The sequence below is a fragment of the Poeciliopsis prolifica genome, unplaced genomic scaffold (genome assembly GCF_027474105.1).
Source record: "Poeciliopsis prolifica strain line A6 unplaced genomic scaffold, Auburn_PproV2 SCAFFOLD008, whole genome shotgun sequence".
Taxonomy (NCBI): Eukaryota; Metazoa; Chordata; class Actinopteri; order Cyprinodontiformes; family Poeciliidae; genus Poeciliopsis; species Poeciliopsis prolifica.
Genome location: NW_026562383.1, coordinates 12,577,560 through 12,601,553, shown reverse-complemented (window position 1 = coordinate 12,601,553; position 23,994 = coordinate 12,577,560). Strand labels below are relative to the sequence as shown.

At 41.3% G+C, this 23,994-nt stretch overlaps 2 protein-coding genes across 10 annotated transcripts in view; both read right to left on the bottom strand.

Moving 5' to 3' along the window:
- Positions 1-2,522, bottom strand: part of LOC129361938 (5'-AMP-activated protein kinase subunit gamma-2-like) — a 31,686-nt gene extending 29,164 nt beyond the window's left edge. The window contains exon 1 of the mRNA XM_055033188.1: positions 1,374-2,522. The gene's annotated coding sequence lies outside the window, so the exon portion shown is untranslated. The remainder of the gene's footprint in view (positions 1-1,373) is intronic.
- Positions 2,523-2,649: 127 nt separating this feature from the next.
- kmt2cb (lysine (K)-specific methyltransferase 2Cb) overlaps positions 2,650-23,994 on the bottom strand; it is a 74,438-nt gene continuing 53,093 nt past the window's right edge. For 5 of the 9 annotated variants that reach the window (XM_055033177.1, XM_055033184.1, XM_055033183.1 and 2 more), the window contains 25 exons: positions 21,888-23,891; positions 20,041-20,354; positions 18,391-19,955; positions 18,196-18,307; positions 17,665-17,731; positions 17,525-17,585; positions 17,100-17,332; positions 14,070-15,695; positions 13,403-13,591; positions 12,710-12,874; positions 12,485-12,614; positions 11,874-12,021; positions 11,606-11,790; positions 11,278-11,414; positions 10,746-11,019; positions 9,475-9,614; positions 8,863-8,976; positions 7,660-8,779; positions 7,446-7,582; positions 7,207-7,349; positions 5,716-5,890; positions 5,022-5,138; positions 4,860-4,933; positions 3,351-3,459; positions 2,650-3,277 (listed from right to left, as the gene is read on the bottom strand). In XM_055033177.1, the coding sequence (XP_054889152.1) occupies positions 3,185-3,277; positions 3,351-3,459; positions 4,860-4,933; positions 5,022-5,138; positions 5,716-5,890; positions 7,207-7,349; positions 7,446-7,582; positions 7,660-8,779; positions 8,863-8,976; positions 9,475-9,614; positions 10,746-11,019; positions 11,278-11,414; positions 11,606-11,790; positions 11,874-12,021; positions 12,485-12,614; positions 12,710-12,874; positions 13,403-13,591; positions 14,070-15,695; positions 17,100-17,332; positions 17,525-17,585; positions 17,665-17,731; positions 18,196-18,307; positions 18,391-19,955; positions 20,041-20,354; positions 21,888-23,891 (9,432 nt within the window). In that variant the 3' untranslated portion in view covers positions 2,650-3,184. The remainder of the gene's footprint in view (positions 3,278-3,350; positions 3,460-4,859; positions 4,934-5,021; positions 5,139-5,715; positions 5,891-7,206; positions 7,350-7,445; positions 7,583-7,659; positions 8,780-8,862; positions 8,977-9,474; positions 9,615-10,745; positions 11,020-11,277; positions 11,415-11,605; positions 11,791-11,873; positions 12,022-12,484; positions 12,615-12,709; positions 12,875-13,402; positions 13,592-14,069; positions 15,696-17,099; positions 17,333-17,524; positions 17,586-17,664; positions 17,732-18,195; positions 18,308-18,390; positions 19,956-20,040; positions 20,355-21,887; positions 23,892-23,994) is intronic. The other 4 variants (XM_055033182.1, XM_055033180.1, XM_055033179.1 and 1 more) reach the window with 4 other exon arrangements.

Genomic DNA, 23,994 nt, shown 5'->3' with positions numbered 1-23,994 from the left:
CTGTCACCCGGAGGAAATGCGCTCCCCTGCTGTGTTTCCGGGCCCGATTCCAAAAGAACACAAGCAGTCTGGTCCCGGCCTTTTTAATCACAGCTGAGGCAGGAAGCGGGTTTTAGTAACATTTTAGGCTCAGACGCTCATTCACCTGTCGGTGAATGAAAAACGGACCATGTCTTTAAAATTGTAGGCAAATTTAGAGTCAGACTGTGAAGAAGTAGCAGGGTCACTGTGAAGCGCTTTTATTTTAAAATTTATATATATATTTACTTATGGAGGCAAAACCTAGGGCAGACTGCCAGGAAAATCGGTTTTGACGGACACTAGTTTTGACATAACACCGCCCGAGTCTAATGTAATTCCCCACCAACAGATGTCAGTATGATTCAGATATTCATTAGATCGTGCGGCCATGCAGGAAACATTTAAACAAGGCTAGAGTTAAAACAAGTTGATAGGACACATTCACTGCAGAGAGCACAATTAACAAAGATGCAGTTAATTTCATTTTATGTTTTCCTTCTTATTGCTTAACTGTATGTTGTTGCTTTTTTTAACCTTGGTTGGTTGATTTTCAGGTCAAGATCTTGTTTTTTCTGTCTTTTTGTCATTTTAAAATTACAAACACAAAAGTTCTATATGGAGTTGATATTTCAGCAAAGGACATGCATTTTAGACTTGATTGAATTGCCTCTCATGCTGCAGGTTTCCAGTCACAGAAGATCAGCAACATACTTCCCTGTAGGCAGTGTGATCTTTTCAGCATGTTCTTTATTCTTCCTCCTACAGACAACCTCTGATTTATTGACGAAAAAGCTTCAGTATTGATTCACTGCGCTGCAAAAAGGAATCCCCACAATCTCTCTGGCTTATTTATATGGATGTGAGCAAACAGAAGCTGAATTTTCTTGTGCTTTTGGTCAGTAATGGTGCATTTCTGGAGTTCAAGTATGGAGCTCTTCAGTGTTTAATATGTAGGCTTACTCAGCCTCTGAGGTTTCATATAAGAATGTGAAACCTCAGAGTCTGATGCAGGTCTTTTGGAGTCAAGTCAATAGTTTGATGTCCAATTCTTGGAAAATTCAGGGTCAGTGTTCCTGTGTCGTAGTCTTTAAACATTTCAGACAATATCCTGGACTTTCTAACATCAACAATTCTGGTTTTAAGGTGTTCAATGTCAAGCAAACCTATTGCAACTAAGACAAAGTTTCTTCTCTGGGTTGAACATATGTAGACGAGAATTTAGCATTGAAACCTTATGAAAATTCTTGCGTTATTAATCTCAATTATTCAAGCCTTGATTTCGAGATTTAAGAGAATAATTTCAAATTATTTAAATTCTAATGTTGTATGAAAATGATTTTTGATTCACTTACAATTCATCCGGAGAACCAGTGACTTATGAGCAATAGACGGGTCCTAAAAGTGAGCCCTCCAAAAACACATACACAACTTGTAACATGTAAAATAGTTTATTTTTGTAAATGTTTCTAAATTCAATTCCACAAAATCCAAACCTCGTACTCTGTACACTTCAAAAGGCATTTTCAAAAATAAACAACAAAAAGAAGAAGAAAAAAAAAAAATCTTGACTACTTTACACGACCAAGAAAATGTAGCACAAACACACTGGCAGGATAATGTAATATCATACAAGAGAAGAAAAATATCCAAGAAACAATTTTGTTACAACCATTCATTGAGAAAATATATACAATTGAGTTTTCAGAAAGTTAAAAAAATACATGCCATATACATTACAAGTTCTAAGACTGTCTGCAAAATTTTACAGTCGACTTGAAATTGTGCACGCAAAAACTCGTCTGTTTCTAAGCATGTGACTTGTGAAGTGTCAGTATAAGAAATATTTTTGATTAAGCAGAACTCCGTTTCTGTCCAAGAAAAGGTGGAACGACCGTTGGTTCCACATACAATTCTCTCTGTCGCGCACTGGTTCATCTACGTTACATGATTAGATGTTTGCACCCCCCCACCCCCGTAAAAGTAAAGTAAAAACACTTTGCTGCTCTTGTTTAAGATAAAAAGTTAAAAAGTAGTTGGTTTTTTGGGGGGTTGTAACTCCTAATTCACAGTTCTTTAAAATCAGACTTGATTAACAGCAAACTGATCACAATGATCCTTTTTTTTTTCTCTCTCGATTCTGTAACTGATAACTCGTTAGTCAACAAAAATATTTCTTTCGAGTGGTCAAAGTATGTGTAAGTCACAAAAAACACTACGCTACAATACCTTACTTTTAATACAACAAAAATACTTTGTGAATTATTGTGGTTATTTTACAAATTCTGTACAGAATAATCATAATATATACTCTCAAACTGAAATAACGTCCATCTTAAATAAATTTCAATGACAAATAAAAACAAACAGAAAAAAGAAACGATTTTAAAAACACCCAAACATCAAGAAGGTTAAGGTAGTATTTGGTCGGTTATTCCTATAGTTTTGTTTATATACATTTGTACAAAAGTAACAGCATGTCATCTTCAATCTTCAAAAACAATAGCCTTCTTTAACTCAATCTCATCATTTTGAGAATAAAATTCACTCACTCAGTAATAAATACAAAACCTCTCAAATTCCACACAAATCACATGACAGAGACCTATGATACAACTGACTCATGGAATCAAGTATTTAAAAGTTTTTCTGTGTGTGTTTTTGTTTCTTTTCGTTTTTTGTTTTTTTTTTAGTGCAAGTTAATATTCCCTTCACGGTTTTCATTGCTGTACATTCCTCAATCAGTGATGTCTACATTTAGTCTAACGGCATACATTATTATATAACAAAAAGGGCCTGCCCTTAGTTAGCAGTAAGGCCGCACCCTGCACAGTGCTTTCTCATTCGCTGGTGGATTCTGCACCCCCATGTACACCACAAATATACGAGCAGATACATACAGACAGATGGAGGCCTTGTGAACGACAAAAGCCTCTTTTACATATGGCACAAGTCACATCCTGCTACCGTGTTGGATTTCTCCTCCAGACAAGTTTTTTTCCCCCCTCCAAAAATCCTCCTGAACTAGCCTTCAACCCTTCTGTTGATTTTTTTTATTTATTCTTCTATTTTGTTACATCGACTGCAGTGTGGAGCTTTTCTTTTTCCTCTGTGCAGAGATCATGACACTCACTCGCTCAAGCAAGGAATGGTTTTGATGTTTAGCTCAGTTAATCCACTTCCTGCACTCAGGAGCTCGGCAATGGCAAGCAATCTTGTGCTGGCCTTCGATGGCGTCGAACTGATAGTCAAAACACAGCTGAAAAACAAGGTAGGGAAATTTGTTGCTGAGCTCCAACAATGTATTCGAGCAACAACTTTTTGATACTCACCTCTTCTCCTTTTTCAACTCTGCGATTACAGCTGATGATGATTTTGTAGCCTCTCTCGAATGTAACCACCTCAGCGACACAGTTAGGGGCACAAGAATGGTTGATGTATCTAAAGAACAATAATGCAAAAATAAAAATCAGTTTTTACACATGGTTTATAAAGCATCTTCACATAAGAACTCCACACTTCTCCAAACTTTCAAGCTCCCAGTCATTTACCAGTATTTGCTAATATCAAAATTAAAACTTTACAAATGGAAGATCATTTTACAGTGGCTAGGCTTTACATATGAAATTAGAACAGGAAGCGGGCAGTGGAGTAGAGTCTAAGTCTTAGACTCTAAGATCTGCAAATACAAATGTTTTTTTCCATTCTTGTCTGTATGCAAGACCTGGAAAATACTGACTTTTTTATTTGAACCTTAATGGAGAGTTTTTATACGGAGTGCAATTGAAACCACCTGTTTTCAGTACGTGGCTGTAAGAACATTAGTTTGTTACAAGTAAAAAGAGATCACTGCTTGCAGCAGTACGCAGCACATATTAGCCAACAGAGATGTATTTAAAGATGTTCTAACCTCAGATAAAGTTTAATGTTACACTCATGACATAAATCAGCACAATTTGTAGTGGCAATTAATTCAAGCTTTGCTTTACAGAGGAAGCAAACAGAGACTGACCTATAAACTGTCTATAATAATGTCATGAAGGGTTTGATAAATATGGTGCATGTAAGTTCCTAAAACTCACTGCTTAAACCTGAGCTTTTCCAGCTGCTTTTAGAGCACAAGAGAGAGAATCGCAGCTGAGATGGTAACTTCTTCTCTACACACAATGAAGTGGTTATTTCTCAGTGGTCACACTTTGAAACAGAATTCAGATCACTCTAAAGCCAGATGACATTTTAATATTTATAGATTTCTTATAAATTTAAGGCTATGTTGCACATCAAAAAAAAAGAAGCATAAATTACACACAGGCTTAAATGAGCATGTTTACGCTGTCTGTCACCTTAGCAAACCTAAAATAGAAGTCCACGCTTCATGCAAATAATATTTCCAAAAAATGTAGCAATTTTTCTTACTCTATTTTAATGAAGACCTTTGTAAAATACTAATATTAAGTATGACTGAATGGGTTTCATGTTGTGTTTGCAAACTGCCTCCCAATCAGGGATGTTTTCTAATTACTACCAGGGCAACCGGATTTGGCTCTGGTTCCAGCAGCTGAAACAAGCAGGTCAAAATAACAGCCTAGTAAACTACTTAGTTCACTGGAAATGGTTCCTGCTGTTGGAGCGTGCCTACTGTACAGCTACAGCCACATTTAGGGCAAAACATTAGCAACATCATCTTTAACTGTCTCTAATTTTGAAATTGTAATTCAGACACACACACACAAACAAATGTAAAGTGACTCATCAAAAATCTAATATTAATCAAAAACAGGTAAAGAACTAACAGGTTTTTGGCTTACAGCTACATCAATATAGTTTGATAAGTTTCAGACCTTGCAAGCCCTCCACTTTGAGTGGCATCCACAACATGCTCGCTGTCGATGCGGAACATGAACACTGCTCGGTTCTGTACGAGAATAAGAAAATTAACTGTTATTTTCAATTAAAGGTTCAGACAAAATGCAAAATTAATTATGTAGAGTTTTTTTTTATACCTGAGATCTGTAAACCTTTGCCTTCCTGATGGCGACTTCATTTCGGAGGACAGTTCCATTGTACTCAATCACCATGGTTTGCTTTTCGATGTCTCTAGCAGCAAACAGCCCCAGGCCCTGTGTTGATATCATGTTAGCATTGTGTCACATTATGTCGTTAAGTGTTTATTACGATACAAAAAAACAATACTTAAAACTTATCTTTAAGATATTTCCTATTTAAAGTAAGACGCATGTAACTATGTCAACCCAACAATGCCACATGGATTCAAAAATGTTAAGTGTCACTTTTGATTGTTTTTTTAACCAAGTATTCAAATAATTGCTCTCTGGCCAGCCTTGTTAAAGATACACTTATAAGCTAGTAGAGGATAATGTAATTGCCTAAATACACAAAGAAGGGGCCTACAATAAAATTTGGTCAAAGCATTGATTTCTTTGATTTTTATTTTGTAAATTAAAAATTACAAATCAATTTAAGTGTCCTTATTCTTTAGAAATTTTACAGTTTGGATACCAGAATAACAAAGTCTCTAGATATAAAAGTTAACATTCTCTATTGACTATTTTTAGTCACTTATCCAGATCTGTAAAATCGTAAAAGCAATTCAAGACGGCGCAGGAAATCCGTAAATTTAAAGACCTGGCAAAAGCCTTTAAAACCAGAAACTTCAATGAATTGTATTTCAGTCACCTGGATGCGGGAGCAAGCCAAATACACATTACTTCTCCACTCGCTCTTCATCCAGCGGTACTGGGAGGACCTGGGGTGCACAACTGGAGTCTTGCTGTGAGGAACACCACCTTCTCCTTGCGCCACATTTTGATTAGACCTGGCACTGCTGCTGGACACAACCTGTGGTTGAGGTCTGGCATTTTGAGGCAAAGTGAGAAAAAGGAGACATATTAACGCCAATGCTACAATTTTGCTTCATTGAGTTCACCTTGTAAAGCATTCATACTATTGTGATTCTGTTGGTGTTCTCATATGTTTCTGTGGCATCCAAGTACTGCACACTTTCTATTTCAGCCAATTTACTTTTAAAATACTCAGCTGGCGACAGGCTAAAAGGGCAATGTTGGCAATTCATCTGTTGCCAACATATGCAATACAACAGCAGTTAATGGGAATCAGCAAAACGGACAGAAATTTTTATCTTGACATTTTGTGGCATTTATCACAATAGTTATAAAAACAACAAGTATTACATTGGAGCGCGTGCTCCAGTAAGTCAGTCACTGCAGGCAGAGGTGCATTTGCACAATCACTGCTATAAAATTAAACTTTACCCATTGTCACGTAGGCTATTTCAGGCTGACAGAAATAGCCTACTTCATAGTTACATTAAGTAGAGTGACTGTACCACTAAACAGTACTCATTCATTTGATTTAATCATGTTTTAATAATATATTTAATGATGGTGGCATGGCAGAAAGAAACAGCTTCTGATCATTTTAAAGTTAGCCAGCAACATTTATTGTGATCACAATAAATATTTTCTTCTATGAAAATTTACTAAAATGTCAGCCTACTAATAGTACGGTAGCTAAAGTTAATGAACATTTGCTAATTTTGAACGTTTTTATAACTAAAATAAGTAGGAACCTTAAATTACTACCTTTAGTACCCTCCCTTTCTCCAACACTTTAGCTTCTATAACACTTGTTTTTTTCAACAGATGGGTGTGATTCACACAACTTACCAGAATCACCCTGAACATTTGCTGGAAATACAATTTCCTTACTTTATTACAATGTTGTGTATCGTCCTTTTGTTTCAATGATGTGGAATGACTGCATGGCACTGGGAAAAAAAAATGCTTACAAGGCATTTGGCCCGGTATTTTATCTACTCAGAATCCTCTGACCTTGGCATGTTGGATGTTTGAAACTGACAGCTTGACCTACTTTATTACTGATTTTATCTGACTATTTGGGGGCACTAAGAAAGATTTGAAATGTTATTTAAGAATGCCAGTTGATCCCTAAATATGGGATATGGAATAAATATGGTAAAGTAATGCAAAAGCAAAGGGGTGAATTCCACACCCTTGGTCTCACTGTGTATCCACTGTTCTGTATGGAAATGCATTAAAAGAGACACACATACTTCAAAGATATAACTCAAAGTTCTATTTCATTTCTTCAATTTTAACAGGCATAGAAGCTAATTTACGTAGTTACCTTATCACCAGCGAAGTGTGGGAGGAACTTGTTTTTGGTTCTGCGCGTGCACACCCCGCTGGATTGAACATGAGAGGCAATTCCACAAGAGGGTGGCGCCCGTAACGGAAAGAGTATCTGAAACATGCCTCCACTCCTGGGAGCTAGAGCAAAGCAGCACAAGGATGAAGGATATAGTTCAGATGTTTGCCAATATTTTTAACTCTTAAAGCAACAGGAACACAAATTTAGCTACAAACCGATTCAGTAATTCTGGTGACTGCAGGGACTGTGAGTCCAAACAGATCCTCTCCTTTCAGATACACAGGGAAGAGCCTCAGAGTGCCAGACTCTGCTCTTTTGTCAGAAACTGGACCAAGCACCTTATCCCAAACTCCTAATCGAAATGAACACAAACTGCTTAGGAACAAACTAAACTCAGAAAAAAAGTCTAGAAAATGATACTTTCCTTACCTTTAGGAGAGGTGTCCGTCAGGATCAAGTCTTGGTAGCCTTGTTCAACGACTCTGATTGTAAATTCTGGAAACCCGTCATTGTCTTCAACTGAACAGACATAGCGACAACGGCGGTTGCCATGGCGCATGCTCCAGTAAATGCGACAAGCCTCATAGCCAACGGGAAAGATGGTGGTCGGTGAATGGAAGGCGGACATCTGTAACGGGGTGAGTTGTCCTATTGCATGCAACACCAAGCTCCCTACTCGAAATGTGTAACCCAACTCTGGCTGCTGCACGGCAGTGGCGATCTGTCGCACTTCGTCTCTTTGAACATAGACGCGTCGGAACACAGCAAAGCAGCGGAGCTCATGCTCCAAGGCTTGCCCTGCTGTTCCCCGGGGCCTATGGGCATGACAGAGCATGGTCTTGTCTTTGAAGAAGGTGCACTGGGCTTGCAGAGCACAGGTGAAATGATAGACGTTGGTACAGCGCAGACGGTGGCAGCCGCTGGTGGCGCCGGTCTGCTGGCAGTAGGCGCAGCGTATCGTCTGACCACGGCGCAGCGCGAGCTCCACGTTGATGAGGGCGCCAGCTTGGGTCTCGTACACTTCAGTTGACCATAGAGCACAGTTTAGGTGAACCCATACGTCAAGGTCTAGATTTAGCAGCCTTGCCGGCCCATCAGTGATCCCGTCTCCAAACTGGTGACAGAAACAGCACCGCCTCTTATCTTTGAGCAAAGACGGAGGGCGCAGGGATGCTCCTAGTTTCTTCAGAAGCTCGTCAATCTTATCTTCCTCTGGAAGCTGTGAATTCATTCGCGGCGGTAAAACCACCTGAACACTCCACTTTCTCCAGCGGAGACCTTTCTGTCTCTTTCCCTGGTGCCAGCCATCATGGGACCGTGGCCGGGCCTTAAGCTTCACTGTCACCTTAAGGGCATCAGCTTTGGTCTCAGACTTGGGTGTTTCTCCAGCTGTAGGGAAGGGGATGGGTGGAGTGGATGGAGGAGACATTTTGGGCTGAAGCTGGGCGAGGCAATGAACGTCCAGTGAAGACATGTTGTTGTTGTACTGATGCTGAGTTTTGCAAAAACTCTCGCTTTGGTCAGAGGCAGGAAGAAGGGACATAGACTCCTGAAAATGTCAGAGAAAATACAGCAAACAGTTGTTACTTGGACCATGTGGGTTTAAACTGCATGTTTCAAAACGATGCAAACCTTTGCCTCTGTGGTGGGTCTGGACTGAGGGGTCGGGGAGGAACAGTAGAGCAGGAAACAGCTTTGACTACAGAAGACCAAATTTTCATCCGGTCTCAAACGGCCTTCATACTCCTAATATAAAGCAAAAAGATGAAGAAATTGAATTCTTTACCCAGCCAACAGATCTGAGACTGATTTAACTTCAGCAGGCAGGACTAATAATATAAAATAATATGTTCAGTATTACTGCAGAAATGTTGGCCTTCAGTATGAAAGCAGATAATATTTTAGACTCAATGAAGCTTGCATGGTCAATAAACATGCCCTCAGACCATCGACATTCAGCTTTAAAAAAAAAAATCAATGTGAAAGCAGCCTTTTGAGGGGTTTTTTCTATCCAAGAGCTGAAATCTCAATCAAATGTTTGATTGCCAGAAGGATATATTATTAACCCAGAGAGCACTGCTGAGTTTCAAAAGTAAGCATGATATACGTATCGAATTTATCACCAGAAAAGGGAGGGGGAAAAAAAACATTTAAAGTTATTTACATACCACAGCACTGAACAAGTTTGAAGGTTCAATTTTGATAGATTATGCATATCTTGTGTAGGATGAGTTTGTTTGGTACCTTCATGCGAGCAGGGAGATCTTTGATGGCTTTCTGAACTCCATTTCCCAGAACTACCACTTTGCAGTGGCAGCACCAGTGGGGTTTACATCCAGCACTGGCAGGAGTCTTATGGTCAGCTCCTCGAGCTACAGCAGCGCCTGAGGCAACACATATTGATTCTTAAAAATGCATTCTGGCATCAATATTAATCAACAGCAGAGAAGGTATGGGTTAGTATGTATATATACTGTTCTGTTCTATTCTCTTCTATATTCATACATCAGTATGCAGAATGGTAGCCAACTTCCCCAAGTGATCGTCAACATTTAGTAGAGAAAAAGATGGAGTCAAACCAATAACTTTCTGACTCACAGTCAGCTGGAGCTGCAAGAACAGCTGGATCTATTCTGTCACTATGACATTTTAACATTTAAAGGAGTCAAGATGAACCTTCTAAGCAGGGTAGTGGCATCATGCCTAAGGTTTATTTTCTTACAAGTAGAACTAATGAATTGGACAAAACAGCTGGGTTCTCCAACAGAATAATGATCATAAACATGTAACAGAAGAAGTTTTGCTGTGCTAATTTTAAGCTTCTGAAATGGCTTACTTTTCAAACCTTTTAAAATGTGCTGACTATGCTTTAAAAAGAGGTCTGTTTCAAGAAGCCATTTTCAGTGAGCTCTACTATTTCTAATGAGAAAAGTGGTCAATTATCCAGACCAAATTATACCAGGAGTTAGCTGCTTACAACAAAATGTGTCAGGTTTCTCTAAAAGATGGTCAGAGACTTTATACAATTCAGTTTGCGGATTTACAGAAGTTCACCATAATTATTGCTTAAAATCTGTTTGCCATGATCTTTCCATTTAAAATGGTTCAAGTACATCAAACTGACGAAATTTAATCTAATGTTTCACGCAAGTAAACTTCTCCTTGGCACTGTTTGCTTTATGTAGGAAAGACTTATTGGATCAACATGTCAAAAAAAAAAGAAAAAAAAAAGATTAAACTTTCAGAACAAGAAAGAAAACAGTGCAAACTGTCACAGCTGCAATTCACTCAAATCATATTGAACTTGTTTGACTACAAGTTCTACAAGTCCCGCTTAGAAATAAACAAAATTTAATCACCTTTGGGTTTAAAAGAAGAAGAAAAAAAAAACTACACACAGAGAAGCGACTGCAGCATTCTTCCACAGTCTCATTACGTACAGCTAAATTAGAAATGACATTTCAATTACAGCCCTCTCAGCAACACTCTTGTTTAATTTGGTTTCACTCTCTCACCTGGGCTGTTGGGATGGAAATGGAAAGGATGTGGCTGCTGCTGCATCATTCCCTGTGGCCCGGTGGGACGCATCAACTGTCCGGACCGGCCGTGGAGCACGGTGTGGTCCCCCGGCCCGTGGAAGAACATGTGAGGCCGCGGCTCCATGCCATGGGGACCCATGCGAGGGGCCATAGATAGAGGATGTCTGTCCGGGGTGCTGCTGACCTCATAGCTGCTGGGGATCTTCACACACAGGAGGTCTGAAATGGCCGCTACCACACCTGTGATGTTCTAAGACAGAGAGGTATACATACATACAATCAAATTTAAATCATTTTATCTTGTAAGAATCATCAAATATTTTAACAAATATAAATATTTGTTTTGAAACGTCACACTAACCCTGAAATTATAATTTTATCACTATCTATAGTTTCTAAACTCCTGTAACTTCAATTCTAACCGATGAGTTTGTGATTGTCTTCTAAGCAGATTAAGACTAGATCTGATGCTAATATTTTAGCTGAAGCAGCCATACAGTCAGCTTACCTCAGCTGCAGCTGGTCTCAGTGTGATAGCAACAGAAACCAGTCCTTGTTTGGAATCATTAGACATGGGGCCAAAGGGAGAGCCAAAGAACATCGAAGAAGGTTCAGTCTTGATGTCCTGCAGTTTGATCTCTGACCCTGAAGAGTAAAAAACAACAACAAAAAAAATGAATGAAACTCAGATCACATTAAAAAAATAAAAATAAAACAACTGCACAAAATGGCTTAGAAGCTTGAGTTCTGAGTTAAAAACACTTCATAAATTCTAATTAACTATGAGGTAATTAATTATGTTTGATTGAATTATGTAGGATGTTGTGGGTGTTCACCTTTCCCGTCAGGGGCAGGCAGCATGGGGAGCACGGGAGACAAGCATGGGGATGGTGGCTCTTCCTTCACCAGAGACAGGTCTGGGTAGCGACTTATCTCCATGCCAACCACACTCTCAGGAGATGAGGAGGGAACGAAGCTGTCAGGTGAATCCCTGTCCTTGCACGGCTCCTGTCCTCTATTACTGGTATCGCAAAAGAAAGTAACAGTCAAAAACCGTACAGCCGAAGCGAACGATCCACTTCTAAATTACTGTTGATTCAATACCTGAGCTCCTCTTGGTTGTTATGAGGAGGCGTGGGAAGAGAAGCTGGAACATCAACAGTTTTGGGTCCTTGAGCGATGGCCCGGGCTAAAAGATCTTCCTCAGCTCTAAATGGGACGTGGAGTGGCTTGGGCACCAGACCTTTGGAAACTGGAAATTAATGGAAGTATAACTTCCACATTATAGCAATACTGAAAGCATTATTAGTTAACAGTAAAGTAATTGGAGAAAAAGAAAAAACAAAAAGCATCTTTCTTCCACAAAGGTGCAGAGATGATTTTTCTCTAGATGTGCAAGACTGATGATTACCCTCAAGGATATGCTGATGTAAGTGTAGTGAAAGATTCCACAAAGTATGAATATAAAACCTTTTTCATTTTATATTTGTAAACCATTTAGTAAAAGACATTTATTTTTCCTTACACGTCCAAATTATCTACCACCTCAGCATGTCAATGCACTGACAATTGTATTTGCAATTTGATAAAATGTGAATATGTTTGAGTGGTATGAATATTTTTGTTGTCCAATGTGTATATTTACAACTGGTGCAAATGGTGAACTGTTATGTAGTTGTCTTCAGAAAGGTATCGACATGCTGCTAAATGTTTACCCATGGCAGCAGCTTTGCTGGCCAGCTCTTCAGTTGTAGCGAAACCGTTGATCATTTTCTGTCGATTCACAGGTGGTGGGGTTGGAGGGAGAGACGCCGGTGGTGTTGGCGGATTGCTCAAATTATTCTGCTGCGGATTCACAACCAATGCAAAGTCAGCACACGCTATGTTAATACGGTCTTGTATTTTAGGTTTTTCTTTTTTCTACTGTTACAAAACCTCACCTTGTAGGCCAATTGGGAGTAATAATCTGAGACTCCATCCAGCGAGGCGCTTCCAAAAGTACCAGACAAAAGGTTTTCTCCATTGAGCTGGCCGCTGCCGTAGGGAGCAAAATGGGCAAAGTTCACTCCAATCAATGGTTCCATGAGGGGCAGGAGGGAAAGCTGCTGTGTGAAGACAAAGAAACAAAACAATTGCGAGATTAAGGATAACAATGGACGTGGGAACTGTGTATTTAGTTATTAAAAAAAACAAGGTTTTACTGAAAACACAGCAAACTCATTTAGATATCGTTTTCCCTGCAAGTCAACTTTCTATCAATACTCTCAGATACAGCAATGTGAACACAAAGCTGCTTTAGCAATCACCTTTTTTTGTTCACATTTTGTTGTTTACAGTCCTTGAGGTGGAAGTCAGTGACAGCTGGAGTTAGCATTCTTTAAGATACAATCCAACATAACAAAAATATGCCTGAAAACTAGTTTGTGGATTTTCACAGACCTAAGACACATTCATCAAAATGACTAGAGAGGCATATTTTAAATTAGACATGCCACTTTGTCTGCAATTAATCTATGGAAGTTTTAATAAAATCAATAAACGTTTCAATTATTTTCCAATTCTTTAAAAATACAAATTCAGAACTTTTTGACAAAAAAGTAACTAGAAGGAAGAAAACAGCAAAGCAGTCTTACTTGTTTGATTTGTGTCATAACGGTGTCAGGACCTGAATGGATCAGCTGCCTGTCATCTCCTTCCTTCTTTCTCTTCTTGTAGCGAGCAGGCTTCTCTCCTCCCTTTGGTGGTCTCTTATTCCTCCCTTTCTTTTTGTCTTGTTCAGGAAGCAGAGAGCCAGGAAAGTCAGAGGTTCCATCAGAATAGGCCTGAATTTGGAAAATAAAAATAGTTGCATTAAAAAAGTGCAATTTATTTCTTTTGTGCTGTATACCGTAAAAGGTTCTTATAAGAAAGTTGCAGAAAAAGACCAACATCAACATCTGTTAAACATAAAATGTCCTCTTCCGAAGACGTCAAGCTTTTGAAACATATTGAGAAAAGTGAAACTGTAATACTAAAATAGTGTAGTTTATCTTTATCATCCATGTAAAAGAAACCTCAGTTTCTAAGAATGATACATAAAGGACAATGAAACAAAAAGTACATTTCAATTTTATTTAAATCACACAAAGAGACAAAATACCAGATCTGACCTCTGGTTTTTGCTTAAGTTCCATGTCGCATAAAACTCTAAAATATAAGTTAGTAGTTTGGGTTTATGTGAAACATTGGTAAAACCTTTGCCGGCCTATTGCTCACTGTGTTGATCTGTTCTCTATAACTATAGGATAAACAAACACTGACCCCGTTGCTGTCCATGGAGCTTTGCCTCAGCAGGGTTTTGCAGTCGGTGGCCTCCTCCTCCTCTGAGCGCAGGCTGTCCTCTGACCTCTGCTGTGACAGGCCAGGTGGAGGCGTGTTCTTGTTCTTCAGTAGATGTTTGAGCAGCTCATTGCCAGCCTCTCCCTTGTTTGGACTCTGTCCAGTGGGGAATGGAGACATGTTCCCTTTGTTCCTTTCTTCCTTCACAGAGTTCATCTCTGAGTTGAAGGACCCATCACATTCAGCGGCATCGGTCTGCTCCAGCTTTATGTTACTGAGGATCCTCTCATGCTCCTGAGCCTGCGTCCTCGACACGTCTGATGCTGGAGTGGGATGACCAGACTGTCCACCAGAAAGCTGCCTCTCCAGCTCTGAATGGCTGGGCGTGGAAGACCCCAGTAGTGGAGACCTGGACAGGTCCTGATCGCCAAAGACGTGGGTGTTTCTGGTAGGGGTCGAGGAGGTGTCAGAGACGCATGGCGTTAGAGGGGCTGTGAGGTCCGAGTGTGGAGTTGAAGGTGTCTTGACTGAATCCGCATCATCATCTTTCTTCTTTTTGCGGTTTCTTTTCTTTTTCCCTTTTTCATCTGGAATGATATTGGAGTACAGTTGGATAAGAGATTGACCTGAGCCTGGAAAGTTGGATGGAAGCGGTGTGGCAGAATCAAACGGAGAACCCTCTCCGGGCATCTGAGGCATCATTCCTGGGCCACTGAACTGGCGGGGCCTGGACTGAGCGTGGGGGAAGTTAGGTCCTGGTATGGCGACACCGTCTGGCCCTAAAACTGACCCCGAGTCTGGGGGCATCATCCCATTGCCCATCATTGGTCTCCGGTCACCCTGAATGAACGTTCCAGGCGGGGAGCCCAAGCTGCGCTGCATGGCCTGCTGCTGGGAAAACATCGGTCCAAGTTGTGGTTGCTGCAGCGGGGGTCTCTGAGGTTGCATGAAGTCTTGCGGCAGCTCAGAATTGAAAAACGGCATCTGAGCGAGAGGTGCACCGCTGCCGTCTGGGGTCATCATCCCTTGCTGCTCCATTTCCATGCGATGCTTCAGAGCTCTCTGACGCTCCACTTCCTGCATGAGCTGCACACGCTGCCTCTCCTGCTGTTCCCTGAGCCTCTCCCGCCTCTCGCGCTCCTGGAAACCTTCGCTGAAGGGGTTGTTGTCGTCAAACTTCACACCACCCGCCTGCATCGGTTTAACCGCGCCTTGCGGGGCAGGTGTGCCTTGGGGCTCAACGGGCATCTGTGAGTGCTGAGAGATGCTACCCATCGGTATTTGAAGGGGCTGAGCTGAAACTGGAGCAGCTACCTGAGGGGGCATCATGGGAGGCATCCCCGGTCCACCCAGAGGCATTGCGGCCCCAGAATGCCAGCCCGTCGGAGGGTTCGGCATGCGTGATGCTGCGTTTGGTTGACCAGGGTGAAGAGGCATCTGCATCATGGGGTTCATGGGAGGCTGGACCATCGGTGGACCGCCAGGAACCATGCCGTGATTGCCCGTTGCTGAGTGAATAGCGGGCATGATGGGGGTCATGTTGTTCTGCTGTTGTTTCACTCTGTACTCCTCGATAAGCTCAGCGTGCTCTTTTTGCTGCTTGCGAATCTGATAAAAGATAAAAACGGTTTCATCAGCATGATGAGAATTCAGGGTTCCTTACGTTGTGCTTCATCAGACTTCTAAAAAATCTCAAATATTTTGATATTTCTGTCAATGTCTAGTTCATGTTTAATTTAAAAAGCATTCATTATAAACACTCCAGTATAAGTATAAATAAGATATAAATTATGAAATATATACTTAAGTAAAGTTTGCCAGACTGCAACATTTTTGAAGGATTAAGATATTGCATAAAGAGATTAAACCTACATAAAGCCAAAACTGTAAAAAAGGCAAGATGAATAAATAGATAAAGATGAAAAAACAAATGATTGATTGTGGCAGATGGACATGTGGATGAATAGAAAGAAGAATGAACACATAAATAGCTGTTGGAGAGAAGTATAAAGGAAAGAATGGACAGTGATTTAAAAGATAGAAAGAAATAATAGATGTATTCACAGTTGGACAGAATGGATGAATGAACAGATGACTAGCCTGAGACATGGATGAATCAGTGATAAATCTGCTGAAATGATGGATGGATGGATGGATGGATGGATGGATGGATGGATGGATGGATGGATGGATGGATGGATGGATGGATGGATGGATGGATGGATGGATGGATGGATGGATGGATGGATGGATGGATGGATGGATGGATGGATGGATGGATGGATGGATGGATGGATGGATGGATGGATGGATGGATGGATGGATGGATGGATGGATGGATGGATGGATGGATGAGCAGACAAACAAACTGAAGGGTAAGTTGCTTGATAGAAGGTTGGGTTAACAGGAAGGTTGACTGAATGGATGGAAAGTTAAATGGACTGAAATTGGTGGATGAACTGAAAGATTAATGCATAGGTAAGTGAATATACTTTAAAAAGAAAATGTATCAGAGATTGGTCAGAACTGAAATTCGTGAGCTGCTGTGTTAGAGGGAGATGTGGCAACTTTAATTGCTGCAACCAGTTTAGATCCCTCATCTTCAGTGGGACAAAGTCTGAAAAACACTTTTTCCAGACCTGGAAATAATTAAATCAAATTCTATACTTTGACCATCTGAAGACAGTGTAGAAATCCTGGGTGTTAAATATACATGTTATAGATGTTTTCAGTTCTTACTGTTGGAGACAAGTTTTTTATTACGCTATATGGAATTCTGGACTCGCTAACATTTCCAGGAGAGACAAATACTGTATGCGTTTCTGTTTGAATTATTCTGTATGGATACTTTACAGGTTTGACAGAAGAGACTGCAGCTAAACTAGATAAATGATATCCCTTCTTTGACAATTAAATGGTTTGCTTACAGATAAACATATTTATGCTGATGGCTACCTGCACATAAAGGTCACACAGATCTCAGTGGTGGAGCTCATCAAGTCTTGCATTTACCTGCTCCAGTTGCTTCTGCACTACACCCTGCTGCTCTGTGACATGTTTGAGCTGCTCAGCATCCTCCTCAGGGAACTCTCTGCCTGCCTTCTTAGCAGTTCTCTGCTTGGCAGACAGGGCTTTCTTTGACTTTCTGTGAGCTCCGATCTTCTCTTCTAGAAACTTTTGCTGCATTTGAAGTAGTTGCTGAGTCTCCTGAAGCCACTCCTCGTACTGAGCCCTCTGAGGGTTGTCTGATGGAAGGAAGATGGATGTTTTCTTAGCAAACTTGACAGCAGAAAAAACAAATATCTTAACATTTACAGTCACAACATATCTTCAGAAAAATGATGCTTCACAAAAAAAAAAAAAAAAAAAAAAAAAAAAAAAAAAAAAAAAAAAAAAAAAAAAACATAAATAAAATAAAATGTCTTTGGAAAACTTACTGACAAATCCTGGTCCAAAGTTTGGAGGATTTGGTCTTTGTACTTGAGTCAATTTGCCATCCTGATACAAACATTGACAAGGATGTTATTATACTGACAACACAAACTTGTGGTATTTTCTTTAGAAAATTGTTCATTACCGGTCCAATGACTTGTGGAGGGATGGGTGTGCTTTCAGGACAAGGTGGTGCATGACCGGGAGGGAATCTGTCAACAAAGGGTATCATAAAATGCTTGTTAATGTTCTCATTTAATGCTGGAGAATGAAGTATTATTAAGCAGGTAATGCTAATCATTGAATATCTCCTTGTGAGAGTAACTTATTTACTAGTATGAAGTACATGTGCATCTCATATTGGAGCATCATTGACAAATATTTATTTGATAGCTGAATTCAAAAAGTGAAACTCAGCAAAACCAGAAATATGGATAGGTTTTTAGATCCAAGAGATCTTTTTACATCCTTGGTTAATTGTCCTCTTTTCAATTGAAAGTAACTTTTTTGAAAATTCTGTATGGCATTTAAATATCTCACTCTGTGTAATAAAACACAAGCTAAAATGTTTAAACTGACTTAACCCTTTAAAGATTTTCTAATTTATTGAGTCACACCTGTAATTATTTTGATTTCAGTATGAATATTACTACTGTGCAAAATCAGTGGCCTTTACCTGTTCATCACCATTGGAGCCATCCCCATGTTGTTCTGAACCATGACTTTATTGATACCTTTTAAGGCAACCATCTTGGCTTTCATAATGGGGTCAGTGATTGCATCAAAATCTGCCAAATAAATGTACGGTCAGATGTAATCAAAGCACACCGTCTCTAACACAAAATCCTTCAAGGGTTGGCGGAGACCCTACCAATGTTAGGGAAGAAGGCGTCACTGGAACGTTGTCGGATCATGGCTTGCATCTGACGCTGCTGTTGTTGTTCTTGCCTTTCCTGGTCAAGGAGGTCTTGCAACAGGAGGGGCTGCTCCTCCAGCAGGAGAGGACGGTGTTGCTGGCTGTGCAAATTCTGGTTTAACACAGTCTGCTGGGCTTGACTTAGACCAGTCTGGTCTACTCCAACTTGTTGGTCGGCTCCAAAGCCAGAAGCAGATAGCTGTCCTGCAGTGGCTGTGTCTGCTATTGTTTGACTCACTGTAAGCGCAGAGGTATGCCGATTATCACCGGCCGGGTTCTGTTGAGCCATGAGGTTACCTCCCTGACTGACGGAGTCGATGATTGGATTTAATGACTGCTCTTCAGGCTGCTGTTTAATGAGTAAACTAGAAAGGACTGGGGTGGAGTCAGAGAGCGCTCCCTGCTGTGATGAAGGGTTTTCAGGTCGTTGCTGCTCTACTACTTCAGGTGGCCCTTGACAGTCTTTGACCTCTGTTTTAATTTCTTGATCTGGTTCCAAGGAGTCAGAGCTGTGACTCCCAGGTACTTCTGTCTTAAGTTCAGAGGTGGATTGCTCACCTCTGGACTCTGACTTTGACGGAGCAGATGCTGAGCTAGATGAAGGCTCAGTTTCAGGAATTGCACTTTTAGGAATGTCCGTAGTTTCAGCATTATCATCCATGGGATCACTGAGATCCAGTTCTTCATTGAACATGTCTTTCTTGATATCATCCAAGTCGGGGTCTGTGTAGGCAATTATGTCAAATTTGCCAGATGTCAGAAAGTCATCAAGGTGTAGGTCATTTGTCTCCAGATCCAGGTCTTTACCATCCTCTGGATCCAAATTGAGATTTTCTAAGTCAGCATCAACCAGATCTTTGACCTCCACATCCTCAAGATCTTTGACTGCCGAGTCTTCTGCATCTAGTTTTTCCTCCACGGCTTCACTGTTAGTCACTGAGACAGCCTCAGACTGTCCAGCAGGGGGTGCAGAGAGGATGATGGATGATGTCATATTCTGGGTCTCATTTGAAGCAGGTTGGCTCATTGATCTCATTAGAGGAGCTTGTTTGATGGCATTTATTCCTGGCATCTGGGTTTGCTGATGAAGATTGTCCAAACTGGCAGACAAGTGCAAGTGAGCAGACTGACCGGGAAGAGAGTCCACCATTTTAGGCCCCTGATTCAAAGGGAACCTGGAGTCATGTGGTCTGGGAAAGCTCGGCAGCCTTGCACCCTGGAGATTAGGGTCCATGCCTCCTTGCATGGCGCCAGGTGGAAACTGCATGCGCGGCCTGTTTTCTACAGCTCTGTGTCGCAGCTCGATGAAATGCTGACCCATTATGTTGTGTTGCTGCATAGGCACGCTGCGTGGTGGGCAGTGGTGAGGCATACCCATTGGGCTTCCTCCCATGCCTTTTGTCATCTCGGTGGGCATGGGCATTCTTATCTGTGGAGGAACTTCCTGCATTGGGTGTTCCCCTCTGAGGAAGAACTCTTGAGGGCCATGAGGACCTAAAGCTGCAGGTGGAAATCCAAACCTAAAAAGGTTGAAAGATAATTTAAAATGTAAGCTTTGTACTACAATTTGGATTTTGAAAAAAACTAAGCACACAAAACTCAAACCTTGGTCCCTGATGTCTTAAATTAGGATCTCCAGGATGTGGTGCCCGCTGGATTTGCCCGTCATTAGGGAAGCAGACTCGCTGATCCCCTGGAAAATTTCCAGGAAATCGTATTGGTCCTCTCATGGGTCCTTGTCCAGGATAGGGTGGAGGAGGCCTGTTGAACATTTCCCCTTGTTGACCAGGGCCCTCGTGGGGCCAAGGTCGTGGGGTCCCCGGAGTTAAGTTGCCAGCAGGATCCTGAGGGCCCCTCTCCTGTCTGTTGGCAGTCCTCTGTTGTTGTTGCTTGAGGATTAGCTCTCTAATTCGTTGTCGCTACAGAACAGAGAAAAATAAAAAGCATTATTAGGATATGAAATGTTGAAAGAATTTTTTTCAATGCATATATATTTTACTCTTGGCATTTACAGCATTGTCATTTTCTTTGGGGATATTTTTTCACATTTTCTGTTTGTTAAGGTCAAGTAAAAAGTCATAAAGAACAAAACTTACATTAAGAAAAGAAAAAACATTTTGACAACGGATTGTTTTTTCAAAGATAGACATGATTTGTTGGCAAAAATTCGTAAAAGTATAACAATGCAAAATCCAACTTTTAATGTGAGAACTTCTAATTTATTCACTGCAGAAAAGGTATGTTCTCAGAAAATTGTTTATGCCACTAAAAACTGCCTTAAAATAGCAGTAAAAATATATATTTTTTAATTCAGCCTTTAAAGAGACCTTTTCACAATTTGGGTAGCTAACCAAACATGCTCTTCTTCTAATAATAAAGTTGAGGAGTTCCACTTCGGTTGCTAGAAAACATGTGAGAGGCTTATTCATTTTTGCTAGTAACAACAAAACTGGATGAAGACGCATATTTCTCTCATCATTGAACACATTGGGCAAGATCATAGGGTACTCCAGCTAAAAGTGGCAACTTGGGGGTCGCCAAGTCTCCATATCAATATTTAGAGGTCAATTAAATGCAACCAAGTCTTTGCGAGTGATACCAGAAGAAGGCATTTGCTGTTTGACTATCAAGTATAAAAATGTGGAGTTTACTAAACTCAACAGGGATTTATCTTGAATGAGTTTTTCTACACATGCACTCCAGCTGGGTTTGGTGTGAAACAAAGCAGAGAGTAGAAAATCCCTTCCTGGTCCTCAGTACAAAAGCATCTTGTCCCTTAGTAGAAAAGCATGTTGGAAGGCAGTGCCTTTGTGGCCCCTTTCCTCTTCCAAATGTACAGGAAAACAAAATGGATGGCAAAAAATGATGGTGTTCTAAGCCAACAAAACTGAAAATGTATGACTGGGTCTTTCAAAATGGTCAGAAAACAGAAAATCAACATTCTTCCAAGACTAACCCAGGCTTTGCAAGCCCCAACTTGTGAAAGGTTACAGTAGAAGAATATCTGCTGTCTCATTACCAAAAAGAGGTTTCACAAAGCATTAAGATAATATGTACCAAAAATTGTGATAGTTGTCTGACTTTATTAAAGACTATTAATCGTAAATAAATACATAAATAATAAATACAAATCAAAATTTTTTTCCTCAATTTTCAATGTGAGATTATGCAACAGCAATGAAAGATTTGAAAGGTTTAACACATCTTCACTAAATACATTATAATCCATGACAAATCTACAATAATCTCCATAAATACCTATTCATTATGAAATTGACCATGTAGCTGCAGGGTCAAAGAGCAAATCAAAGAGACAACCAGTACTCGCTGCTGTTGAGTCATCTCATCAGTCCTGATCATCAATTAGATAACTCGACAACAGTAGGAGCTGGTTTTCCATATGTGACAGAAGAAAAAAGTATTTTTTCTGGAGGGTTTCAGTTCTGAGGTACCTGTTTTAGTCTCTCCTCCGTCTCAGCGAGAGCCACACCTTGTGATTCAGAAGATGAAGCAGGCATTTGTGGGTTGCTTGGCATTTGGGTAGGATCTTGAGGGCCCGCTCCACTGTTCCCCACAGTTGTCTGATCTTTTATTTCCATTTTCTCTGTTGACTGTGGACAAGGCGCCATGGACACTTGTTCAAATGAGTCATGCCCAGGAGTTTGACTGGGTCTTGTGGAAGGCGATTGGCCAAATCCATCTTCAGAAACTCCAGGGTGTTTTGGTGTGAGAGAGTCTGGATGAGGAAACTGCTCTTGAAGCCTGGTTTGAGGAGGTGAGAAGGGATCTTGGCCTACTCCTGGTCCTGGCCTTACCATAGGTCTGTTATGCACATCAGAACCAGGCCTTGGGGTCCCTGGAGGTTGGGCATAAGGATCATTAACCATCGTTCTGTGTGCCCCTGGCTGTGAAAACATGTCATTACTTCCTGTCCTAGATGGCCCAGGTGTACTAGCAAATGCTTCTACTGGCCCCCTTTGGCTACCTGGTGACTTAGAGAATCTTTCTCCCACAGAGGGCCGTGGAGTACCTGGTGGATGACCAAAAGGATCCATTGAGTGGGAAGGGGACATTCGTTGTCCAATGTGGGGCTTATGAGCAAACTGGTTCATCCCACTGGGACGAGGAGTAGCAGGACCCTGTGAGTAAGGGTCGGAGGACGGACTAGATGAGTTTGATGACTGAACGTAGTTGTCATGAGGACGTGGGGTGCCTGGTGGTCGAGCATATGTTTCAAAAAATGGTCGAGGTTGAATGCTGTGTTCATTCATGGATCGTTGGTTTCCTGCAGGCTGCGAAAAAGGGTCTGGACCTGGCTTGTTGGGACCAGGGGGCTGGGTAAAGGGGTCATAAGTAAAACGATCTGGCCTGGGTGTGGATGGTGCATGTGCATAAGGATTTCTGGACATTTGAGGAACTGGTCCTGACTGAGAAAATGGGTGCCCCTGAGGGTGATGCTGACCCATTCTAGGTGGACTGGTGAAACTGTCATTTGCTGATGGTCTTGGGGTATGCGGAGGATGTGCATAGGGGTCGTTTGGTTGATTTTGGGAGAATCTGTCAGTGGGATGTTGACCTGGCCGGTTGAAGGCATCCTGAGCCTGAGGAGGGGGCATTGGTGTTTTAAAGAGAGGAACAGCTCCAGATTCATTACTTCCAGGTATTGGTGCTATTAGAGGCCTAGAGTAAGGATCAGACAAAATCATCCTATTCTGGGCCATGCGCTGATAGGCATCATTTCTTATCATGGGCCTTGAGTATGGGTCTCTGCCAGGAGAACCCATTGGGGATCTTCCTTGAGCCGCTTGACTACCCCGGGGTGGTCCTATGGGTTTCAGAAAGGGATCCATTTCCCCCGTAGGTCTGGGTGTATCAGGAGGTTTGGCATAAGGGTCATTGCACACTGATGTGGGAGAACCAAATGATTCATGTGCTGGAGAGGGTCTGCCTCTGTCTTGCGTTTCTGTCAAAGAGGTGGGCGATTTACCTGACTCCGCAGACATTCTGCGACATGAATTTGGTCCAAGAGGCGGTGGTCTTGGGGTCCCTACCATTTTGGCATATGGGTCCCATGGAGAAGATGGTCCAGAGCCAGAGGATCCTGGTGAGAAAACTTGTGGAGATTGAGGCTGGGACGATGGACCAGATGGAGGGGGAGGGGGTGGTCGCACAAAAACATCCTCTGACGGACAAGATGTTGGGGTTGCTTGTTGTTGTGGCCGTGCAAAAGTTTCTTTTGAGTTTAACTGCTGCATCGGGGAGGAGCTGCCATTACTGGGCTGAGAGGCTGGACTCTGGTTACCACTGTTGGTACCATCTCCCTCTGATTGACTGGTTGTCTGTTGTTGATTTTGCTGTTGTTGCTGCTGCTGTTGCTGGAGTTGTTCATTTTTTACTTGCTCCAATTTCTGTGTGGCTTCAATCTTGGCCTGTTGCTTGCTTTTCTGCCTCATTTGCTGTCAAGACAGAAGACAGAGAGAGAGATAAGGAGAGATTAGATTTCAACAAAGATGCAGAATTTATTCTCATGCCAAGAATGAACTGGACCTACTAACCACC